At 45.1% G+C, this 23,081-nt stretch overlaps 2 protein-coding genes across 3 annotated transcripts in view; both read left to right on the top strand.

The window, feature by feature from the left end:
- Window positions 1-1,577: 1,577 nt before the first annotated feature.
- On the top strand, window positions 1,578-15,170 carry LOC108555303 (uncharacterized). Of its 2 annotated transcripts, XM_017910879.1 has the most exons (5): window positions 1,625-1,685; window positions 10,056-10,342; window positions 10,422-10,611; window positions 14,217-14,400; window positions 14,488-15,170. In XM_017910879.1, exons 3-5 carry the CDS (start codon window positions 10,544-10,546, stop codon window positions 14,713-14,715), a joined length of 480 nt encoding a protein of 159 aa, XP_017766368.1. In that variant the 5' UTR covers window positions 1,625-1,685; window positions 10,056-10,342; window positions 10,422-10,543; the 3' UTR covers window positions 14,716-15,170. The 2 variants fall into 2 exon arrangements, with proteins under 2 accessions (XP_017766369.1, XP_017766368.1); XM_017910880.1 differs by lacking the exons at window positions 10,056-10,342; window positions 10,422-10,611 and having other exon boundaries at window positions 1,578-1,685.
- A 3,086-nt stretch (window positions 15,171-18,256) lies between these two features.
- dap (cyclin-dependent kinase inhibitor dacapo) overlaps window positions 18,257-23,081 on the top strand; it is a 6,546-nt gene continuing 1,721 nt past the window's right edge. The window contains exon 1 of the mRNA XM_017910886.1: window positions 18,257-20,098. Coding sequence (XP_017766375.1) covers window positions 19,522-20,098 — 577 coding nt within the window. The 5' untranslated portion in view covers window positions 18,257-19,521. The remainder of the gene's footprint in view (window positions 20,099-23,081) is intronic.

The following is a 23,081-nucleotide window of genomic DNA, read 5'->3' as shown; positions in this document are numbered from 1 at the left end:
GAGCGTCGTCCTTCGTCCTATCTCTCACGGTAGTCTTCCTGGGAAGAAAGGATCCCTAACGGCGAATTCGATCGGAACAACGATCATGGAATCATTGAAACGCCGATCTTTCTATGGCTAAACGATTCCGCGATCATCCAAACGCCGATATTCCAATGGCTTATCGATACCGCGATCATAGAAGCGCTAATCTTTGATGCCTCGACGATATTGTGATCATAGAAACGTTGATTTTCTCATGACTTATCGATACCAAGATCGTCGTGGTCCTCGCAACACTTAGAAACGAATCCATCGGCTTCACGACGAAGCGATAAACGGGGCAAGAATAGAAAGAAATAGACCCGAGAGTGGTTAACGCCTCGCTAGGAGGCGAGGTTCCCGAAGCGGGGATCGCTGGCACAGGATGCCTCGCCTAGATCCTGTCTGGAGGCCGAAGAGAGGTCCTTCGAAGCGTGAAATCACTTCCAGTCTGAATATAAAGAGCGAAAAAGCGAGTGTCCGTTTGTGTTTCGGTCGTTCCGTACCACCGCCTTCGGAACTGCCTTGGAAATCGTTAAGCGCCTGCAGGCCTTCTTCCCTCCGCGCGCGGGAGCCTCCGGTCGTGTATCCCTGACTAGAGGCTCATGAAAATCACTGCACCTCCGAGCAATTCGAGTAATCGCGCTGCTCGCTGATTCGCCTTTGCTCGAGAACCGTGCTTAAAGGATACCGTACGCGCACATCGTACGGTACCCATGGAATTCGAGGGTTCGGCTTATTACGGATGCCTAGAAAGCGTCTCGCAGAACGAATCCGCGTCCGCGACGAGGGGACAGGGTAACGACTGACACTTAACATTCCATATCCTAGCAGTTGGACCCTGGGTCAGACCCATTATCCCGCGAAAGCCGGCCAGGTTTCGGCGACTTCTCGATCGCTGTGCCGAAAGTGCATCCACTGCGAGATAAGCGGTAGCGGAACGACGCGATGGCTGCGAGATCCAGGCGTTTTAAATTTATCGCGAAACGGCCAGACGTCCTTCCGCCAGCCCCCCTAATGTACCTCGCGAGCTCTCAACGCGAGATACGCGTTTCACATCCTGCGAGGAATTAAAAGACGCAAAGTCGTTGCATGCTCGCTCCCATCGAACGGTATCCGAAGTGTTCCTCTCTGCTCTGAGAGAGGCTGGCCGACGCGTGTACGCGCTCGGTGCGCGTCTGCAGGCGGATTATTTTTAACCAAAGTCTCGGCTGTGCAAACCGACGGACTTCCTACGTCCCTGATGGCACCAGTGCAGGCCGGGTGCTCCTTCGCATTTCGAGGTACTGCCTTTTTTCCGGAAATAGACTTCCTTTCTCGAGGTTAAACACGCACACACTCGGCCAGCCGGCGTGTGTACGAGCTCGTGAGCCACGTACGACCCGTGTGTCTACACATGGCGACGACGGTGCACGCGTGTACCGGAGAGCAGAGGGCCACACGCTCTTTCGCTTATAAATAGACGTACGTAGATGGATTAAGCGTATGGAATGCAGTTCGATGCAGCACGAGGGGTTTTAAAACGTGGAAGCGCTGCAAGCGTGCTGTACCTCGCAAACCGGCGAAAGCTTTAGTCGCTGCGCGAAACCTCGCGGGAACGGTCCGCCCCGCGAATCCGCCGCGGAACTCGAAACTCCCGTCGACATGCTGGCCGCGAGACACAGGTGAGACGATAATAACGGTAACGCGATATCGCGAATCCCCGTAACGCTTTGCTAACTCCCATGCCCGAGTTGAAAACTGGGGCACGGTTCGCTTTTTAGGGCGTTTACCCCGCCTTCACTTTCCATTTTACCCGAGTCCTCTTAATCGGCGAGCGCGCGCGCCGTTGCTACGCGAGAGCCATGAATGACCGGGCAGAAGTAGGCCAGTTTCTAACGAATCTATATACAGAATCGCGATACACGTACACGCGTACACCATTCATTCTAATAAGTCCAGCTCGAACAGGCTTTCCTCCGAGATAACGCGCATCTCCGCAGACACCATAGATCCTGTCGCGCTGCGGTCGTTCCTGCATCCGGTAACTCACCATCGGAGCACTCGTGACTAACGTTTCATACGGGATTTAACAGTGTAGCGTTACATCGTTGGTTTGGCCTTTCCTGTGCTCCTCGAGTTCACCAGGCGAGTCTTGGATTTCTCCGCGTACGAGAGGAGAGGTTATTGTGCGAGGGTTTTAAATTCCGGACAGGTTGAATGCACCCACAGGAGACACCTTTCCCTCTGCTCTAGCGAAAACAGTATCCAACGGTCGTCGTCATTGCCGATAGAACAATGGGAACGTCTCTGTCACGCTCAGGTGTCGGATTCCACGAATCCTCCATTCCTCCTGTCCTGCAAATTTCGAGGACGTCGGTTCTCTAGGGAAAAATCGAAAATCTTAGTAGACTCCGAGTGGATCGCGAACGTGGTCGTGATCGTGATCGTGGTCGTGGTTGTGGAGAGATCCGGTAGGTCAGGATCTCGGTGTACGCGATCTTTTCGCCGTCTTATCGTTGATCCGGCGCCATGATCTCGAGTCGGGAGGAAATCCGACGGCGCGGACGGGGGACGCGAATTCCGTTGCGCGAGCGACCGAATGACACACAGACTTGGGTGGCGGAGGGTGACGGGACGGAATGGTTGATTCGGTTTATCGGCGGAACGAAAGAAACGTTGGAAAATCTGTGGGCGTAGTGGCAAAGAGCGGCGAGAGAGGCAGTCTCGCGGCGGAGGGTGGTCGTAAAATTCATAGAGTCCACGCGACGCGACGCCGTTCGAATGCTTGTATTTCTGCAATGGAAAGTCGAGGAAGAGTGTCATTTGTTAGGCGATACGTGGGCCGGGTAACGTCACTGACCTGCCGCAAATGGGCGAACGGTGCGTGAACACGAAATAAATGTTAGATAGAAATCCGCAGCTGCGTCCGCGACCTACGTGAATCTATTTTCGTCCACGGAATCGACGAAAAAGCCGAAGAGGTGTCGGGATTCGCGGCCGGGAGTGGGTGGTTTAACCTAATTTTAGCTAGACCTTGAAATTCGCTGAAATTCGTTGAAATTCGTTGAAATTCGCGATCAGAAGAGGATGCCGTTCTGCCGGATGAAGAGGAGAGCCGGAACTGTGCCGATTTCCGAGCAGCGATCCGCGCGCCGCGGTGGTAATTACCATAACTATCGCGCGGTATTCCAATATGGCGATGGATGCAGCCACGCGTCGCGAACCGATCGTTTCCAGTGGAATTTCGAATCGGTTAACGAGCGGATAACGAGTCGATAAAGATCGTCGAGGTCGCGCCTGCAGGGGTGGGCCCTGCCACGTGGAGTGGTACACGCGATTCCGTAATGGCGGCTCGTTGTTGGAATGCGAGGTGCGCGCGCGGTTAACGAACTTTTAATAATTCTTGTTTACGGAACACGCTGCGCGACTTTCCCATGCGTTTCCAAGCCGCTATGAAAACTCTTCCGCTAACGAGCGTAAGTAATTGCGCGAGTTACGGCTAGCCGATAATCTGTTCATTTGCAAAAATAACACGGTAAATCGCGCGGTGTTGTGCCCGTTCAACGGGGCCTGATAATGTTCACCGTGCGTATTTCCAAGCGATTACGAGCGTGCTACCGAATCGACGTAACAGGTGCAAATGCGATTAGGCTAGCTCGGACCACGCGGCACTTTCGACGATTAAATCCAAGGCGGTGTTCGCACGCCTCTGCAATTGACAAACAAACGGAGGAAGTGGACAGGCGCGTGAGAGTTCCGCGAAAACACGGAATTGCAAAATCGGTAAAAAATCCGCGACTTCTAAATATAGCCGGTGACCGATCTTCGGTTGATTTTAGGCTTGTTTAATTCCGAAAACGCACGTCTGGGTGTTTTATTATTTTTAAGCGATGACGAGAACGCTCGACGTGACGTTCGTAGGACGAATATTATGGCGAGAGATCGTTTTGCTCTGTCGATCATTTTCATTGCTACCCATTTATTCGATAATCTTTCCTGGAAAGTCGAATTACAGGTAGATCTCGTATAACGTAGATGGTAGATTCCAAAAGAACGACGCGAAGAATGATTACGTTTAAAATGGCTTTTCAAAGACGATATTTATCTATTTATTTGATAAAAGATATATTATAAATAATATATGTCAGAAGAATATAGAAATTATATATGTATACGTGCATGTATTCTTCTCATTTATATTAATAAGTGTGTATTTTAAAGTACTATTAACCCTTTGCACTCGACGATTTTTTGGTTAAAGAAGGGTACGAATTGAAAAATTTTCTGCTATAAGGTTGATGATATTTTTTGAGCAGTAAATAAGAAATTATTTAATAAAACGTAGTATTATTTAATTTCGGTATCTCGTACACTGTTACATTATTTTAAGTTTGATATATTAATTAATATCGAGCTTCGAAATTTTATTAAATGACGACTGAAGGGCGTCTCTCGAGTGCAAAGGGTTAGGTTAATATACAAACTATACGTGTATATATATATAATTTCTATATCCTTCTGATATATATTAATAAATATGTATCATAAAGTACTATCAATATGGAAATTATACGTGTACACATATATAATTTCCATATTTTTCTGATTTATATTAATAAATATGTATCATAAGGTATTATCAATATAGAAATTATATACATATATAATTTCAATATTCTTCTGATATATATAAATAAATATTTACAGTAAAGTACTATCAATATGGAAATCATACACATATAGAATTTCAATATTCTTCTGATATATATTAATAAATATGTATCATAAAGTACTGTCAATATAGAAATTATATGTATACATATATATAATTTCTATATTCTTCTGATATATATTAATAAATATGTATCATAAAGTACTATCAATATAGAAATTATATGTATACATATATATAATTTCTATATTCTTCTAATATATATTAATAAATATGTATAGTAAAGTACTATCAATATAGAAATTATACGTGTACACATATATAATTTCTATATCTTTCTGATACGTATTAATAAATATGCATAATAAAGTGCAATTAATACCGAAATTACACGTGTATACATGTATAATTTCTATATTAATAGTACTTCTTAATACATATTTATTAATGTAAATTTGCCGTTGGCGAAGTGAAAAATTAATAGCGTTAAAAATTGACGACTTACTCCCATATAAGTATCCCTGGACAGGTACTCGCGTTATGTAAGAATTGGCAACAATTTATGGCTCTCGTTACACCGAAACAGTGTTTTATAAATACCGGCGTCATACGAGGTAATTATACCTGTATTACATATCTGCACCGCCATCTTTGGACATGAGCCTACCGTTAAGCAAACTAAAAATGCACCTCGTCCGCAAATGAATTCGTCTCGACTGTTGCAACGCGTTCAGCCGATTCGCGTTAATTCACTTTTTTTCCCCCCTTTCGTGAATATTCCTTCTATCCCATCCTGTCGGACGTCTCCCCCGTTTCTATAAATGTCGCTCCTCGAACACGCAGAGACAGATTGGTCGCACGTGAGTCGTCGTTCCTACCGTAACTTTCCGCCCCTGGAAACACGTCCGTCCCTGGATGAAAACGTCCGACAGGAAGCATTCCCGAGGGCGTTCCGAATCCGACGGGGCCCTCTGTAACGATCCGACGTTTAAAGAGGACAGGGCACACACGTCCGGAGAACGGAATAATTTCAAGGGTGTCGCCAAGTCGCAGTCTGGCCCCCCTAATGGATAGGGTTCGTTCTATTTATTTCCCTTCCCTCTCCCCTCTCCACGTTCAGGACGTCGAAAACAGGACATCAAAGTTGTACGAGATGGTACTTACCCAACTTTGAAATTTAATTCGACCATATTGCACGCTTCCATGAAATCCTAATCGAAACGACTCGCATCGAGCTTCTCGGATTTGTCAAATTTTTCTGAAAATCGATTCAACGGATTTAGATAGATATAAAAATGGGTAATTCGAGAATTTACTATCGAGAAAATGGAAAGAAAACGCGGAAACAAGTTTGGATCGATCGTAAGGTTGCCTAGAGAGACCCAAGGTTAGGGTATTATTCGCAGGAAGTTCGGGTACGAGTCGGGGGCATCGTAGAAATGGGCCGAAATCGGGAAGACAGGTCCGGCTTCCTTTCTATATGCAGCCGTGGCTTTCTTTTTGCACGTTTCATCGTGGAACGGAGCGTGACCGAGGTGATTTCTTTTGGCGGGAATACATTTCAAGGTCCGTGGATACATGCAGGAAGCGACAGTTGGCGCAAAAGATTTTAGCATATGTCGAAATCCATGGCGAGCTGCAACACGTGCACGGACGGTATCGCGGGGGAATGAATGAATATGCATTCCATTGATGGGAGCCCTCGGAATCGGTCGTACGCGATTTGCCGATCGACGTGTGCCATTTCCACGATGGCGCATTAAAACGCCCCGTTTGCCGGAAGGACGCAAGAACCGTGTACGATCGGCGAGCGATCGAGAGGCGACCGGCGCGTCAGCCAGAACGAGTCTCGCGCGTGTTTGCGCAGAAATTACAGGTTCCCGATGGTATAATTGTTTTTATCGTCGAACCTATCTCGTGCTCGCGAATGATGAAAAACAAATTTACCGTGCTCGTGCAATTTTCGATAAGGGTATCAAAGTCGGAGAGTTTCCGGCACGGTGTTTGATCAAGTGATTTCGAGGATGAGAAAGGCCCCCAGGAGTCGTGCGCGGTGCCGCGTCAATTGCGTTCGGAGGAACGGAAAAGAAAGCAAGACGTGTCCTCCCGACTCGATGACCAATACCTGCCACGACTATCGTTATCGATTTACACGCGTGATCGAGGTGGCGAGACGGCGATCCAGGCGTCCGGACGCGATCCATGGACGATCGATAGGAGCGGAACTGCCGTACCGGGAAAGCCGCGCAATTTTCACGGCGCGGATGACGAAGCGAGTGAAGGCCGCGAGCAACGTAACGCGATCGTTTCCATATCGATCGACCACGTCAGCTTTGACGAAATTCCGGTTACGAAACCGGGGGCCCGAGGTAGGGGAGCAGCGGATCCTCGTCGAAATTACGCAGGCGAGTGTCGCGCGTGGAAAAGGCATCGTTTACTTGAAAATACGCTACGCTGCTTGGAATTAATTCGAACGGGAGTTTCGAAGCTCCGTAAAAAATGCGTTTACAGTTGTACTTCTTTTTTGGTCTGTAACGGTCCGCTTCTCTAGCGTTAATATTAATCAGACACGCTCATCAACTGGACATGTTCATGCTGGTCACACGCGCGAAACGTTTAAGCGCACCGCGAACGCTGCAAACTTTAACCTGGACGCTTTCCAATGGACAACTTCCTCCTGCTCCACGGTCCGCGATTTTTCTACTCCGGATCCGATGATCTATGGGGCCCGGCCGTCGTGTCCGCTCCGTGCTCGCCGTACACCGAGAGCAGGCGCCGCGACCGATCCGTGGGACGCATGAAATGGAACAACGATATTTCTTTAATATTTCTTTGAAATTTCCTAAATATTTCTTAAATATTCCTTTCGAAAGAGCACCTAGCGCCCAATTCGAGCGAAATGAATCGCGGATTAGCAACCATCTTAATTTTCACCTCGTCTCGCGTGACTGCGCGCAAGTTCAAAGGGATTTCGTGGTCCCGAGCATGGCGGCTCGTTAATCTTGCAACTTATTCGCCGTCAGGTATACACGCCAACGCGATGGCGTTGCGGAGGCATTAAATACCGCAGGAAATCGAAGTAACGAGTTGTCGGGGAAGTACAGAGACGAGGAAGGTTATCTGTTTTACCGCTACGATTTCCGTTCCCCGTGGATGGGGCTCGTGGAGAAATTCGAGAGGGGTCCGGGCGAAAAATTTGGAAATATCAGCTGTCGTTGGGTACGCGAAATATCGATGGCACCGTTTAAAACGCTGCTGTTGCTGCTGCTGCTCGAAGCCTTTCGAAAGGCCTGGCTCGTCGTCGCTGTGTGATCGACAGCTGCGTGGGTTGCTAGGGAAGAAACGAGTCGGCGTGCCGCGGGAAGGACACCGACAGAAGCGCAGAAAAGGGGGAAAAGGAGGCGAAAAAAGGAGGAAAAAGAGTGAAACAGGAGAGAAAAAGGAGTGAAAAGGGGTAAAAAGAAGACGAAATTATGCGCGATCTAGTTGCAGCAATTTCCTCGGAAGTTACGACGCGGAACACCGGCGTGGAACGGTACGGTAAGCGACTCGTGCTCCCGGGGCCGTTGAAAGAGGTCGACTGATCGGAGGAAGTGTATAAAGGTAAAGGAAAACGTGAAACGGAGAGACGTTGATCTAGCCCAGCTAGTAGTAGGTTGCTCTCAGCTGCTGCTTTTTTACAGCCTTCGAAGAATTCTCCGGAGAATACGAGTACCTATATGTGAGAATTTCCTACCGTTCTACTTCCCGCCATTCTACCGGCTACACTCTCACGGAAACGTTTCAGTTTTTCTCCCTGGTAACGCGAACGGCAGACGTATCTCTCCTCGAGTTCCTTCGATTTTATTCCACCTCGCAAATATTGATCGATCGCTTTCGATCGGTTTATCGCTCGGGAATAACAATTCGATACGCAGCCTCGGTGACATCGATACAACTTGCAGCTCCACTCACAATCGCGAGAAAAACTGTTCGTCGAACCGTCAGCCCCCTTTCACGTCGCATCCCCCGGTTCCACGAAAGATAGATACCTCTAGAATGCGTCCGTGTATTTATTTGTTCGCCGATTTACGGCACGTGGTCTATTGCCGTGCGTGGAAAGAGAGGGTACAGTTAGCCCGTGTTCCACGGAAAAGCAAGACACGGTAGCAGAAGCATCCACGGATTTACATAACCCAGGAACGTCGATTAAAATGCGCTTGATACAGTTATACCGATCGTGGAGAGATCCGTGTGCTCCGACCGGGGATAAACTGCGGTCTCTATGTATAATAACACGCTTATTTAATGGTAAACACAGCTTCATCTATGGCGATTCCACTATCCATCTCCGAGATCGATAACATCTGAAGATTCACGGTCCAAAGGATCGATAAAGATAATACTTCTCGCACGGAATTTCATTTTTGAAGAAACTTCCTCGAGTAGAAATGGTAACGTGTGCCTCGTCTGACCTACGAGTCACGCACTTCCGGGGTACTCGTGGAGGCTTGGTCGACGGGAACCAATTGCAAGGAACCAATTGAAATCAACCAGGAAAAATTTCAAGATAAATAAATATCGTAGGACGGCGAATACCGGTCTCGAGGCAGCGAAAATTGTCGAAAGAACGAGAACACGATAACGCAAACCCAAAACTCGTAAACTGATTTAACTATAGATCGAGAAACGAGGACAGAGAACTGAGCATTTAGAACTGAGAAGGCGAAGTAGAATACCAAGTGGAAGGAAAGAAATTCATTTTTTCACGGAGAAATTTGGAGGACGGCGAAAACTGGTTTTGAGACACCAAAAATTGACAAAACAACAAGAACAGAATAACACAAGCTCGAAACTCATAAAACTATTTTAACTTAGGAAAAGAATACCAAGTTAACGAAACAAAAACACACAAAGACGCACTCTTTTAAAACTCTCTTTTCAACACCAAGCAACTCACGCTTGTGCTGGTCACAACCGATTTCTAAGAACTCTGTTTTGCTTGTCAATAACTCTATTCTGTGCAATTTCGCGCAGTTCTGACGCAGTGATGAGATTTTATCGCAAAGAAATCGAATTTTTGATACAAAATCGCAGAAGCAGCTTTCGAACTGCGCTGAAAAGGAATGAATTGTGCGTTATTCAGTGAAGGACCACTCTTTTATGCTTTCCTTAACCTACGCTTCACCTCTCCGTAGAGGAGTCGCGCAACTTAATTTTGTTATATAGAATAACTTTTCGATTTGCTTCTAGAAGATATCGATCGGTTTACAATTTGTTTTCGTTAGCAATAGCCGATTCGCGATTTCTTTTGTTATCCTACAATATCGTCCCCGAAACAGTGAATTTAATTTTCAAGAAAATGTATCGAATTTTTAAAAGAGCGAATTTGATTTGCAAGAAATAAGTATGTTCTGGGAAAGGAGGAATTTGGAGTGCAGGAAGACTGTTATTCGAGAGAGCTTCGTTGGAGGTCGATAATCTGCGACACCGGTGTAATGAGATTTCTCGGGAAAAGCGGGCAAGTGTCTTCTTCGAATGACACGGATTCCCGGAAGAGGAGTCTTTTTTCCAAGGACGGATGTCGTCAACTGGAACGACAATAAGTTTGCGTCACTGGATGAACGATTGCACAATGAAGCATTCGGTTAATGGGTATTCGCGCATGCGTCTGTTGCACTGTTGCTCGTAAGTAATAGTCTGCAAGCAGAATCTAGGCTAGTCAGCTGCACCTGGGATGCAAGTAACTATTCCGACTTTCCGCCAGTCGCACTTTAAGCCTTGCACCAGAGGCAGCGTCTCTGTCCCGCAGCCGTTCTCCGTTGTGTTTTCGTCGAGCTTTCCGTGTGGTTTAATGTCTCTGGTGTTTTCCGAGGTCGGGAACCACGTATGCCGGTGAATTCGGCTGCCAGACGGAGCACCTTCGAGAACCGAGTAGCCACGAGCGAACGATCGAGGTTAGTTCCACGCAAATGCTGCGAAAAACAATGTTGTTGCTTCAATAATCATTCACGTTAACTGGAAAATTCGCTTGGTGACGAAAATTCGTTACCTACAGTGGCACACGAAATGAGGAAGATGAGAAATGATCGAGAATTCAACGACGTTTGGCAACCAATTTCTTGGCTATTTTATTAATCCATTAACTGGTGAGTTTGTTTATCGAAAATCAGTGGATGAGTTAATTCGTCATTTCAATTTTTCTCCATTCGTTATCTTGTTGCTAACGAGATAAATTGCGAGGTTTCAACAGCGATACGTATCAAAAATGGTTTCCGTCAATTTCGTTGAGTTTTTGATTCATTTCTATTATTAGCATATATATATTTTTTAAAATATTCGTGTTCTTTTTTAAAATAACTATATATAACGATTCGTATTGATAAAAATAACGTACATTTCAGCAGTGAGAAAGAGCACTAATTAAATTCCATTATATTTTGATCACAAAATAAAATGAAAGATTATTACAATTTCCATGATTGCACGAAATTTCGTTATAAAATAATCGACAGGTGACACGTATTTAGAATTCCTTCCTTATTTTCTTACGAATTAAATAATTAAATATAATTGCGAGGTTTCAACAGCGATACGTATCAAAAATGGTTTCCATCAATTTTGTTGAATTTTTGATTCATTTCTACTATTAGCATATATATATATTTTTTAACCCTTTGCACTCGACGATTTTTTGGCTAGAGGAGAGTAGAAATTCAAAGATTCTCTACTAAAATACCTTTTAGTAGATACCCTATTGAGCAGTAAATAAAGAATTGTATAATAATAGAGTTGTATAATTATTTGATTTCGATACTTCGCACAATGTTACACTACATTAAATTTGATATATTAATTAATATCGATCTTCCAAATTTTATGAAATGGTGACTGAAGGTCACCTCTCGAGTGCAAAGGGTTAAAATATTCGTGTTCTTTTTTAGAATAACTATATATAACAATTCGTATTGATAAAAATAACGTGCATTCCAGCAGTGCGAAAGAGCACTAATTAAATTCCATTATATTTTGATCACAAAATAAGATCTGAAAGATTACTACGATTTCCATGATTGCACGAAATTTCGTTATAAAATAATCGATAGGTGACACGTATTTAGAATTCCTTCCTTATTTTCCTACGAATTAAATAATTAAATAACGATTCAATATTTTAGTTCTGTTACGATACAAATAAGCACGAGTAAATAAAATCTGAGAAATGTCACGATGATGACAATAAGAAAATAATTCGTCGAGTTTAAATTCGCATCATCCCCGGTTAATGGATTAAACGTCGTATCATCGAATCTAGCCATAGGCGGAGCCTACGAATTTGCAGGGAAAAGGAATTTTTCCAGAGAAATAGGCAAAAGTCTTTGAATGATGAGCTTACGACACAACGATTGGGTAAAAGCGACACATGGACGCGGTGGCGCGTAGATGCATATTGGAAGTGTCAAATATCGATATCCGTGCGAATGCGCACTCACCGAGTATCTCTGGCTGCAACGTGCGCGCGCAGCGTAATACCCCCTCGTGCCTTAGTACCAGTCCACACCCCCGACGAAAACGATGGGATTATCGATCGCGTTGCTATTCAAGCTAACCTAAGAACTTTTCGCTAGCTGACAGTAGACCGGCAGGGAGTTTTCGGTCAAAACACGCGGCGATTCGTGGAGAAAAATGAGACAAGGCTGAACTGAAGGCTGTGCTACGCGTCGACGTGCTTACGATCTGTGATACGACTAATTCGTGATTAGTTCGCGACCCTTCTCCTCCACAGTGAGTAAACGCAAACCTCGCGGAGAATAATGGAACTTTTATCGGTGCACGGCACTCTCCGAGGACTGCACGGATTCGCATATTTCGCCGCGAACTTTGACCCCTCGCTGACACCGGCTATTCCTGCAAAATTCCGCAACGTTGCACTTGCCTCTCTCGTTGCTAATTTCGCGCGCGAAATTTTCCCAACTCGCCCAACGTCACCCGTAGCTCTCGCTGTTTACCGAATACCGTGCTCTGGATAAAATTCACACGATAACGGGGAATATCGAGGTTGTACACAGCGGATGATAAAGCTCGGGCAGGTGCACGATTATCTGCGTGGATTCTCTGTGATTCGATGTCACCGATCGATTGTACGCCTCGATTAAATTCGGTAAATTTTACTGGCTGTTAATCGATATAGAGGAAACCATGCTGCTTTCTGCGCACAGGTTTGCAGAAAATCGCGAAAATTATCGATATAACGAACACGTCGCGATTTCGAAACATTCGTTCAAATCGTTTATTCCTTCACCGGATTACCAAGTCTAGAATTCGAAAAAAAAATGGATGAAAATGAATTGTAAATTTCGAAAAAGATTCGAGGTTATCTCGAATTTATTAACCCTTTGCACTCGAGAGGTGACTCTCAGTCACCGTTTAATCAAATTCTAAAGATCGACGTTAATTAATATATCAAATATAAAATTACCTAACGATGTGTGGAATATCGAAGAAAAATAATTCTACGTCTTAATTTGCATATGATTTCTCATTTACCATTTGAAAAATTTCGTCCACTCTATGACAAAGAGTCTTCGAATTGCTATTTTTCTGTAACGGAAAAGTCGTCGAGTGCAAAGGGTTAATGTACATTATAAATTACCCTTGAAAGAATTAACCGTCAAGCGTACTTATGTTTGTTACCGTTTTTCAATTACTCCTGTCACATCCTCGACCAGTGCTCCATTTCTGTTCTAGATTTACCGAGACACGGAGTTAATCACTATCCGTCCCGTAATTATTGCTCGTCGGTTGAGCACCAAGGTTTATTAGATATTAGCGAAAGTTCTGATAGGAAACCAGTTTATAGCCGAGCGGAGAAATAAAATAACAACGCAGCGATGCCTGCTTTCACGCGACGAAACTGTCGTAGATTAGACAGGATGGGAACGGCTGTTGTTGCAAAAGGACTCGCGGACCGGTCGCTTTTAGCCTGGACGATTTTATAGCGTCAGTTTGAGAAACTATGACAGAGGATTCGACATTACGCGTGAAAGTTTATCTCGTTTATACGTTGAATAACAACTATTATCCGGTATGCAGTGGTACGTTCGTGCAGGAAGTGATATGCATTCCAATACATCCGTTCAACGGCACATTGACCGAGAGTGCTATAGGTTTCTCTTCTGTTCTTTCTTTCTCGTTTGCCAACACACGTGTGCAAGCTTGCATACTCTGCAACGCGGCAAGTCACTCGATGCATATCACATTGTTTACAAACCATAAAGAACTATTATCTATGCTAAATCGTGCGTGGCATTAGCAACCGAAGCTGCCATACGCTCTTGGAATCCATTTTCCTGTTTATGCATAGCATGTCACATTCCAGTCTATGTTTTTGTCTATAATATTTCCGATATTTCCATCGTATTCGTCAAACATTTTCATCACCTAGCCCCCACTCGAACATCGCGTTTCCTCTGCGTTCCCGTCCTCCTCACCCCATTTTCTTCCATTTTCTTGCCCCTCTTTTCGCCATTTTCTAACCTGAACTTGATCTGAATCTGTAAAGGGCTCGACTCACGATGCAGTACCCGAACATCGATATACAAGAGGGAAGAAGACTGCGTAGCGTGCGGAGGAGACTCTTTCAGGACGACGATGACGATAACGAGACGGAATCGGGACGAAATTCTGGCGTCGAGGACAACTTCGCGAACTGCTTTTTCGAGGAGGCTCGAAAAAATCGGGAGAATGTGCGTAGTAAACGAGACATGATTTACCTTGACCATGAACAATCGCTCGAGAGTTATTTCGATTGCATTTTTTTGTTCGGCGAGCAGGCCAAGGAGAGGTGGAATTTCGATTTCGAGAAGGAAGAACCTCTGCCTGGACGTTACGCATGGGTGAAGCTCGACCAACACGGAAATGAAATTTGTAAACCGTTGGAGGCGAGCAATCGAATAGAGAATTTGCAAACGATGCAGGAAGAGGACATGCAGGACGATGACGTTACCATGCAGGATCATGCGGAGGACAAAGACGACGAGAAAATGACGGACAGTACGTAGGACGTGACTGCGAAACAGATTGCTCACTCTGACAATTTTTTCCTCTTTAAAAAACGATTCCTTTCTTTTGCCAAACGGAAACGCGAAACTACAAAATTGACTGAATCGGAGTCGGCGTGGATCGAGCAGACATTGCAAAGTTGTCGATCGAGGAAGGCATTGATTCGACTTCTAGTCAGAATAGACACGACTCGGTGTCTGGAGAGCTAGTAAACCAAAGTTACGTATCTCTTTTTATTTTTATTTGAATTACTGAAAAATTTTGACTCGTAATGACAATTCGAAGGAGAATGTCATGTGTCGTGATATTTGTTATCGTATTATTTATCCTGATTTTATACCATTTTACACGATTATTTAATATTTATTACTCAACGTGCAATACACGTGATTAGCGAACGAATGATATTACGATGCGAATAAATTATACAAAGCGACTTTGTACTTTTTATAGATAGGCGAGATAATATATTTATCTATAACTTTATAATCTTGCGTATGATTTTCACAAAACGTTTTCCCTCTCCTGCGTTTCCATGAAACAAAGCGATGTGTAACGCGAGATTCGTATAGACGGATTAGGTACACTCGGGCATATGGTGCACGACTAACGTATGACCCGAATTCAGGGCACGAGAATAAGATGACACATGTGTACGTGCCCCGAGGAGATGTAAACTTTTCACTTAACGCGGAATGACGTTGTAAAATTGCAACAGTTAGCAACGCCGGCCAAGTCCCGCATGATTCCACGAGTATCACGATTTCTTAAAATTAATCTCGAGTTCTCGTGAGAAGGCAGCATGTGCACCTGGCATTCGTTTCTTAAGAATCGTTTTTTTCGCGTTGCACGCGCTATGGAAGCTGGCCACGATGATGGTGGTGTACCCATTGCCAGAAATTGCACTTCCGTTCCGCGAATTCCCACGGAAGTGGGTACAATCGCGACTACGACAAAAGATATTCGCGTATAACGTGCACCAGCTTCATTGTTCTCTGCGACCATTCAATACTTTCACACCGAAGGATTTTTAACGGCCATCGCTAATGAAGGATCAATGAACGGTGTTCGACAAAGGACTCCCGATCCCGCGAAGCGAACGACCACGTGGAAACGAAGCAGAGAAGAAAGGCTATTTGTCGCATCCTAGAAATCATATCCACGAGTTCTCAACCTCGATCTCGATGGAGCACCTTGATCTCGATAAAGATGATTTATCACGGTTACATTTTCATCCTATGGCGTCGTGCACGCGACGAGATAACGTATACACCAAGGGTAAACTCGGATTTGATAGCGAAATTCTTGCACCGATGGCACAGGTGACTCCTTCGGTAGTAAACAGACGATGCAGCCGCAGCCACGCGTCTTCCGGTCGCCTATTCAGGATGTACAAACAGACGCTTCCTTGAGAAATAATCTAGAACGACTCATCGTTCGGGAGATAGACGCAAAAGACGTTATAGGAGGAAACGGTATTTATTTTCCGTCCTTCGTCTACGCCGAGCCATGAGAGAACACCTGTGCAACGGAATACCTTGCTAAACGGGTACCCCACCTAACCACAGATGAAAGAGAGACGGTAGTCTTTGCGAAACGAAAAAAGGATTGTTTTACGCGACTCATTCGCTCGTTCTCCCCTCATTGAGATGCATCCGGTGCCACCCTCACCACTTCCTGGATGTTGCGTGGGATTTTCATTTTTAACAACACGCCTCGCAGTCCTCTCATGAGAATCTCCTCTGCTAGCCGGTACACCTCCCGTAATATTTTTTACACGTTTCGTTTTTACTTTTTGACAAAAAGAAAAATTATTCGTTGAATAGGGGACGTATTTCGAGAATAAAGGATAATAGAGCGAGAATAGTAGAGTTTCGTGGAGAAATGTACGTTCTAGTAATTATTAAGGTGATTTTAAAGATAAACGGTGAAAATCTGATCGATTTAACGTGAAAATTATGCGTATAAAGTCATCCTTTGTAGTTTGAGAGATTCGAACGTTTGAAACTTTCCCGCGAGCGTACGGTGGCGCCGTTCGGTCAGCCATATTTTACCAGACGGATATACACTAATACTATTCAACGCCGCTTGGCGAACGGGCTCCCTGATTGGTCGTGACGATCGCCCGTGTACGGTTCACTCCGCGCGAGTTGCTTCGTACGCGACAGAAAACTATTTCCCCATTGCCTTCTACACGAGACACGAACGATTCAGGCCACGAGAACAGCAATGAGGTAAATTGACAATTATCATTGAAAAGTGTCGATTCACCTCGTTTATTTCGTATCTTGCCTTAGCTGCTACGCAATAAACATCTGCTGCTTGAGAACCACCAATTGTCACATACGTAAAGTTCGAAAAGTAAATACGAATTCGCTTTTTACATTTACATAATGCTAATGAATCAAAACCTATGATAATTTATGTATGAAACTACTAATATTTGCACTGATTATCGGTGTACTTCAACCTGTTATTCTTACTAAAATGTAAATAATTAGGAGAAAAAATGTCGACCGAATCGACAAATTCGAACGCATGGAATTAGATTTAATAAACGTGACCACGCGAGCTCGTTTTTTCCATTACCGGTAAGATCAATATCAGATAAGGTGATATTTAAAAATTTTGCAAAATCCAGTGTTCTGGTTCACACCATGGTGTCTAGGAACAGTAGCTTGTATCAGTTGAAATAAAATGACGATGATAATCTGAACAGTATGCAAATAAATTCACCGTGCGTAACGTATTGCCATGCAAACATGGAAATCCGCCGAATAAACGTACGCACGAGTGTCCGTGATAAGATTACAGCCGTTGTTTTGAAAGCTGGACTTGTTTATTTTGAGCTTCTTTGTCAACATACAATGCGTTTCATTTTTTCCTCCTAATCAATTGTACGTTGCCTGAAACCGTGTACGTTGTAAATTTATTACACACACGTTGAAAAACGTATTTATTCCGAACTCGAAACCCGCCAGTGAGTATAAGATTTATATTTTGCAAGAATATACATCTCATGAATTCCAAGTGCTTTTTTACAGTCTCTTATTTTTCTCTAACTATCGTTTGTTATTTTCAGTCAGAAGTAGATTTGATCCTGCGTGGAACACGGCCGCGCATTTCGGTAAAAATGGGAGTGGTAAAGAGTACAACTGCGACCTATAGCTTTTTCCCAAACTTTTCGTTATAATCCCCCTCTACGCAGAAAAGTAAAGTTGGATGGTATTTACCATAGAGCTTGGCATACTGGAACGCATCCGATGGTTACAATCAGCATTCTGCTCGTTTGTGTTGCCGTGGAAGGGGCCAATAACTGTACAACCTTCTCGTACATACGTGTTTTCAAAGGCTCGAAATGCTGCGCTCAGGTCGAAGGAACTATACTCTGCAAATGGCGGTTATTTCGTTTCTTCCCGGGCGCGTGGAGAGGGAAAAGGGGTGACACCGAATGAGCCGAAGATGGCCGAAAACAGCCGACGCGTTCAGAGGCTTGGTTACTTGCAATGAGAGGCGCACACTTCAGTCGCTAGAGAGCGCTTTACACGTGTAGAACGCGTCTTCGCGCAACTCCGTGCGTTACAGAGCACGCACGCACCTCGTCAGCGTCAACATAACTGCGCAATCGTATACGACCTTCCGCCGAACTTGGAACCACGCGCGTGTCTTGACAGCCGTGTATTTGGCGGGAAGCGTGATACTGTTCTCCTTTGGAATTTACGTGGTATCAGAGTCGATTCAGTGGCTCCCCACCGTGTCAGCGGACAGCATATTGGTGCTTTCGGGCCGTGTGCAATAACGTTTTCCGCAAAATATTCTTGTGTCGAACGAGAACCTTCAGTGATATGTTTATGTGCTTCGTATTACATAGACAGGATAATTACAAACTCGAAGGATCGATATACGTTCAGTTTTTAATTTCAAGAATAACGTGGTAACCTTCGCGGGAACACGTCGAAACACGCTCGTCGTCTCTTGGAGGCTCACGCGCAAGTGCGTGCGACGTTGCCGGCTTGTTCTTCCCGCGGGCTATACCGACGAATTTACGTGGAGGAGAGCGAAAAAAACTTGAGATCAAGTTCATACTCGATCGTTGTTACCGATTTCAATCGCTTTGACTGTGAATATGTGCACCGATCTCTAAGAAAATATGAGATAGTTGTTGCTGTTTCCCTGCCTTGCCTCTCGCCCTCATCGTGGTACGCAATAGTGTGTTTACCGTGTTGCCAAACTTTCTAGTTTATCACACACGCTTCGGCCCTTGGTGATACGCTCTGTTCTAAAATATAACCTCCGATTCGCGGATGTGCGTTTCAGAAAAATCCGCATCAAAAAGTGTCGGGTGCATCCGCGGGCGAGTCAACGATCAGCGTAGTCGCGAGGCGACGCTGAGCACGGCCATTATTCGAAATTCGGTGGGTCGCGCCACGACAACGTTGCCACGTCTTCGTGAGCCGCGAGTATTTCAACGTTCTGTGAACGATTCCTGGAAGAAGAATCATCTCCGTAAACGGGACGCGTGTAACGCGTCGAAATCAATGCGAAAAAGGTCGGTTTCCGACATTGTGCTGTGCGCGTGTCGAAATCGATCGAGTGTGTAGACCGTGTGCCGAATCGTGGTCCGAAAACAGACGCTGGAAAGGAGGAGGACGGACAGAGACGGAGGGTGGGAGTAAGAGAGAGAGAGAGAGAAAAAGTAGTGACTGCGTGAAGAGAAACGGAAGCTGTTTGTTCGTGAAAACGCTTGGATATTGGTAACTGCGACGGAGGACGGCGACGTTGCCGGTGTGAAAGACTAACGAAATATGAGCGCTCGAGTGTTGAATCCGGTGATGATGACGGAAATGAGCAGGAATTTGGGTGGAGGACGAACGGTGCCGAGCAGAGCAGCCCTTGCCCGTGTTCGAAGGGACCTATTCGGACCCGTCGATCACGCCGCTGCTCGTGCATTGGCGGAACGGGAGCTTCGCGCTCAGTCCATACTCGATGCCGAAAGATGGGGATTCGACTTTCACTTGGAGATACCGAGAGCTAATTCGAGGTACGAGTGGGAGCTCGTTACGCCGCAGGACGTGGTGCCTGAACCCTATGCCCTACGAGGTATGCCCTACTTAAGGAAACACGCGCCTAGTACGCCTCGAAAAGTACGGGACTCCTCGCCCACCACAAGATTTCTCCGTAAGGATCCTTCTTCACCGGTCACTCCCAAGATTATCCCGAAATCGGAGAGGACGCCGCCACAGGAGCCCAGAGTGCCGCAGATCGGCGACATTACCGCCAACGAATTGTTCGACTTCGACTCGGACAAGAAAATGTACATCGTCGAACCCACTACCCCCGTTTTATCAACCCCCGCATCGAGGAAACAGTCGTCCATAACCGGTAAGCGATAACTTTTTCTATCCCATAATTGCTATTGTACGCTGCGGAGTAGACTGGCAACACAAGCACGTGCGCTTCTTGCGATACCATTCGACGTATAGCGCCGGGTACCATGTTTTCCTGCGCAAAAAATTTTTCGCCCGTTTTCAAACGCATCCTTATCATTACGCCAACTCTTTCCTAGTGAATGAACCGTTTGTTTTCCATTCCAACCGCCTGTCTCCGTATCGACCACTCGTAATTCCGCGCATACGTACTATAAAAAAGTCGAAACAAATTAAACGTTGTATCGCTGCCCGAAATTTTAATTTTCCAATTTTTTTTTTTTCAATTTTTTTTCAATTTTTTTTTTGTTCGTCAATTCGTCAATTCTGTCAAACACGGCATCGATTTGCAGTTTGCGTCACGAATTGCATATCCAACGCGATCGGAAAATGAGATATTTCGAAGATGATCGTTACGCTTGTGTTAGAAAACACGATTCTCGGATTCGTTTTACCGTCTGATCGATATACCACGCGAAAAATTGCGTAATTATTCGGGAACTCGAGATTTCCTGAATTATTCCGTTTGATCGACGCACATTATCGAAGTTAATTGGCCGACGTTATTTATGCGGGAAGTAGTTTACCCTAGGTCAATCTAATTCGCCGGCCGGCAAGGTCGTCGCAATTTACGTAATTACGTAAGCACCTGATAAAAGCAATGAATGGCACCCGGTCGGTCGGGTATACGCTTTTCTGTCAACAGATCGTTCCCACCGATTTTCCCCGATCGTTCCGCGGAAACAATGTATTATCCAATCGATCGTTAGGCTCAGTTCACACCGGCTCGAACAACAATAAAATTATTCTCACAAATTAACGGACAGATAAAGCTATAGTATCGCGGTTAACGATTGAGTCGACGGAATAAAATCCACCAGATATTTCTTTTTCCTTTTCTCCTTTTTTTCTCGGATAATCGACGCTCGATAATTCGTCGCATGCGAGCGTAAACAAGGATGACATAACGATAAATATTATTCGTAGTCCTACCGATCGACCAGACAGAGCAGCTAATGCCATCTGGTTAGCCGAGACCGCGTGTTGCTCGTGCGCGAAAAAGAAGCAGACTTTCTCGTCTCCATCGACGCATTCCGTGACCGCAGGATTTTCCGCGTTGCGTTTGCGCGTTGCACACGCGCCATCTTGTTTGGACCCGTGCCTCACGGTCTAGTTCCCCTTTTTTCGCCTATTTATTATTCGGGCGTGCACACCACCCACGCGACGCGACTATTTCTGGACGTGACTCGTCACATGTCTCGCACGCATGCATCTACGCGCGTGTAAACACATTTTGCGCTGCAGCACGTACTTTTGTTTATCTCTCTCTCTCTCGAACCTTGAAATTGCTCGAATAAAATTTCCCGGCGACAAAAACAGCGAGAGAAAGAGAGAGAGAGAGAGAGAGAGAGAGAGAGGGAGAGAGACAAAAAAGAAAAAGAAACAAAAAATTTCGAGATACGAAAATAAAATTAACTTTTATAAAAATTCGCGATATCTTCGCGCGAGATTTTGATTTTTTCTAAAGTTTAAAGTACAGCTTCGCGCGTAACAACGAAAATCGATTAATTTCTACCGAATTGGGAGTAATTAGATTTACCTGTACAGTTTATCGAATTGTTTATTCAATGACTATCTCGAGCATGCAAAAACCGTTTCAACGATTATTATTAATTAACGATAATATCGTTAATCGTTCAATTGGCCGGATCGATGTAACACCGGTCGCGTTTTGACCTCTCGATCGGCTCCGCGACGCGTAAGCCTCCCCTTCTTCGAGCATGGGGAGTACAGAAGCGTTCGTAACGTACATACGCGAGTTCGTTCTGGCATCGTGGCCACGATGGGGGCGCTGGAATGATTTTCCTAACGTACATTATTAATGAGCCGCACGCGGTCAGCTGTGCAGTCCATATGGGGTTGTTCGTGCCGCGCACCCCCGATCCATTCTCTTCCCCTCGTCGACTTTTGTTCGCGCGCGCGGCCATCATGCGAGCGTGCGCCTCCTGCGCTTCGCGCGCATGGGGGTATCAGCTGTGCCCGCGATCGCGCATCTCCGACAAACAACCCTCCGGATGGCACTGGGGAGGGTCGATCGGTATTTAAAATCAGGATTAGCACGATACTTGCGACCCGCATGTGCTGTCGGGCTATTTAAATTGCACGCGACGATTTCGCTACTTTATCTGGGCACGTATTGGGGATTGAGGAACGCCACGCTGAAAAGAAAAAATAAAACAAAAGCAACGATAGCCATTTCAAATTTTTAATTACTTAATTATCATCGTCGCATTAATACAGCTATTTTTCCAAGATTTTCGAAAGTTATGGGAGAGCTTTGTATTAAGTTTTCATTCAAAATTTCGCGATATTTTTCTAAATCTACGGGGACACTGTGAAACTATTTTTCTAGGACCTGTACTAAAATTTGGAAAATCTTGTTAGTAAAAAAATATCTATATCAAAGTTTCGTGGCTATTTCCAACGTATGAAGACTTTTAATATTAACGACGAGTCAAGCGGATGTTAGTCGACATAAAAATAAAAATTATTCATGTTTACGCGTCGGATTCATAACATAATTGAGAAAGGGGGCTAGAAGATTGGTGGGGCTAGAGGATATCACAGCTGTGGCCGAAATATCTTTAATTCGTGTCGCGTGGCAATGGGATTGGGCCCCGGAGGGTGAGCCCGGGAAATCGGACAGATGTATCGAATTTTCCGATGGAAATTCGCCAAATGTCGACGGGGGAAGGGGCCAGCGAGGGGTTGCTTGCGGTTCGTACGGGGCTGAAAGCGACGCGATATGACTCACGATTAGGGGTATCAGCCTAGCGCAGAGCGTGTGTTTCTGCAAACTTCCTACATCGTGACTCACGAGAAGCTGACAAATAAAACGCATATGGGAGAAACCAAATTGTATCTCCTCTGCCGAACTC

The sequence above is a fragment of the Eufriesea mexicana genome, unplaced genomic scaffold (assembly GCF_001483705.2).
Source record: "Eufriesea mexicana isolate 0111107269 unplaced genomic scaffold, ASM148370v2 scaffold107, whole genome shotgun sequence".
Taxonomy (NCBI): domain Eukaryota; kingdom Metazoa; phylum Arthropoda; class Insecta; order Hymenoptera; family Apidae; genus Eufriesea; species Eufriesea mexicana.
Note: the sequence above shows the minus strand (reverse complement) of the source record. Positions and strands in the feature narration are given on the sequence as shown.

Excerpts from the sequence above, each read along its gene's own strand:
- LOC108555303 (XM_017910879.1), top strand. The coding sequence starts at position 10,544 with ATGCCGGTGAATTCGGCTGCCAGACGGAGCACCTTCGAGAACCGAGTA. Across the intron at positions 10,612-14,216 it reads GCCACGAGCGAACGATCGAG|GGCTCGACTCACGATGCAGT; the intron begins GTTAGTTCCACG and ends GAATCTGTAAAG. Across the intron at positions 14,401-14,487 it reads CTCGAAAAAATCGGGAGAAT|GCCAAGGAGAGGTGGAATTT; the intron begins GTGCGTAGTAAA and ends TTCGGCGAGCAG.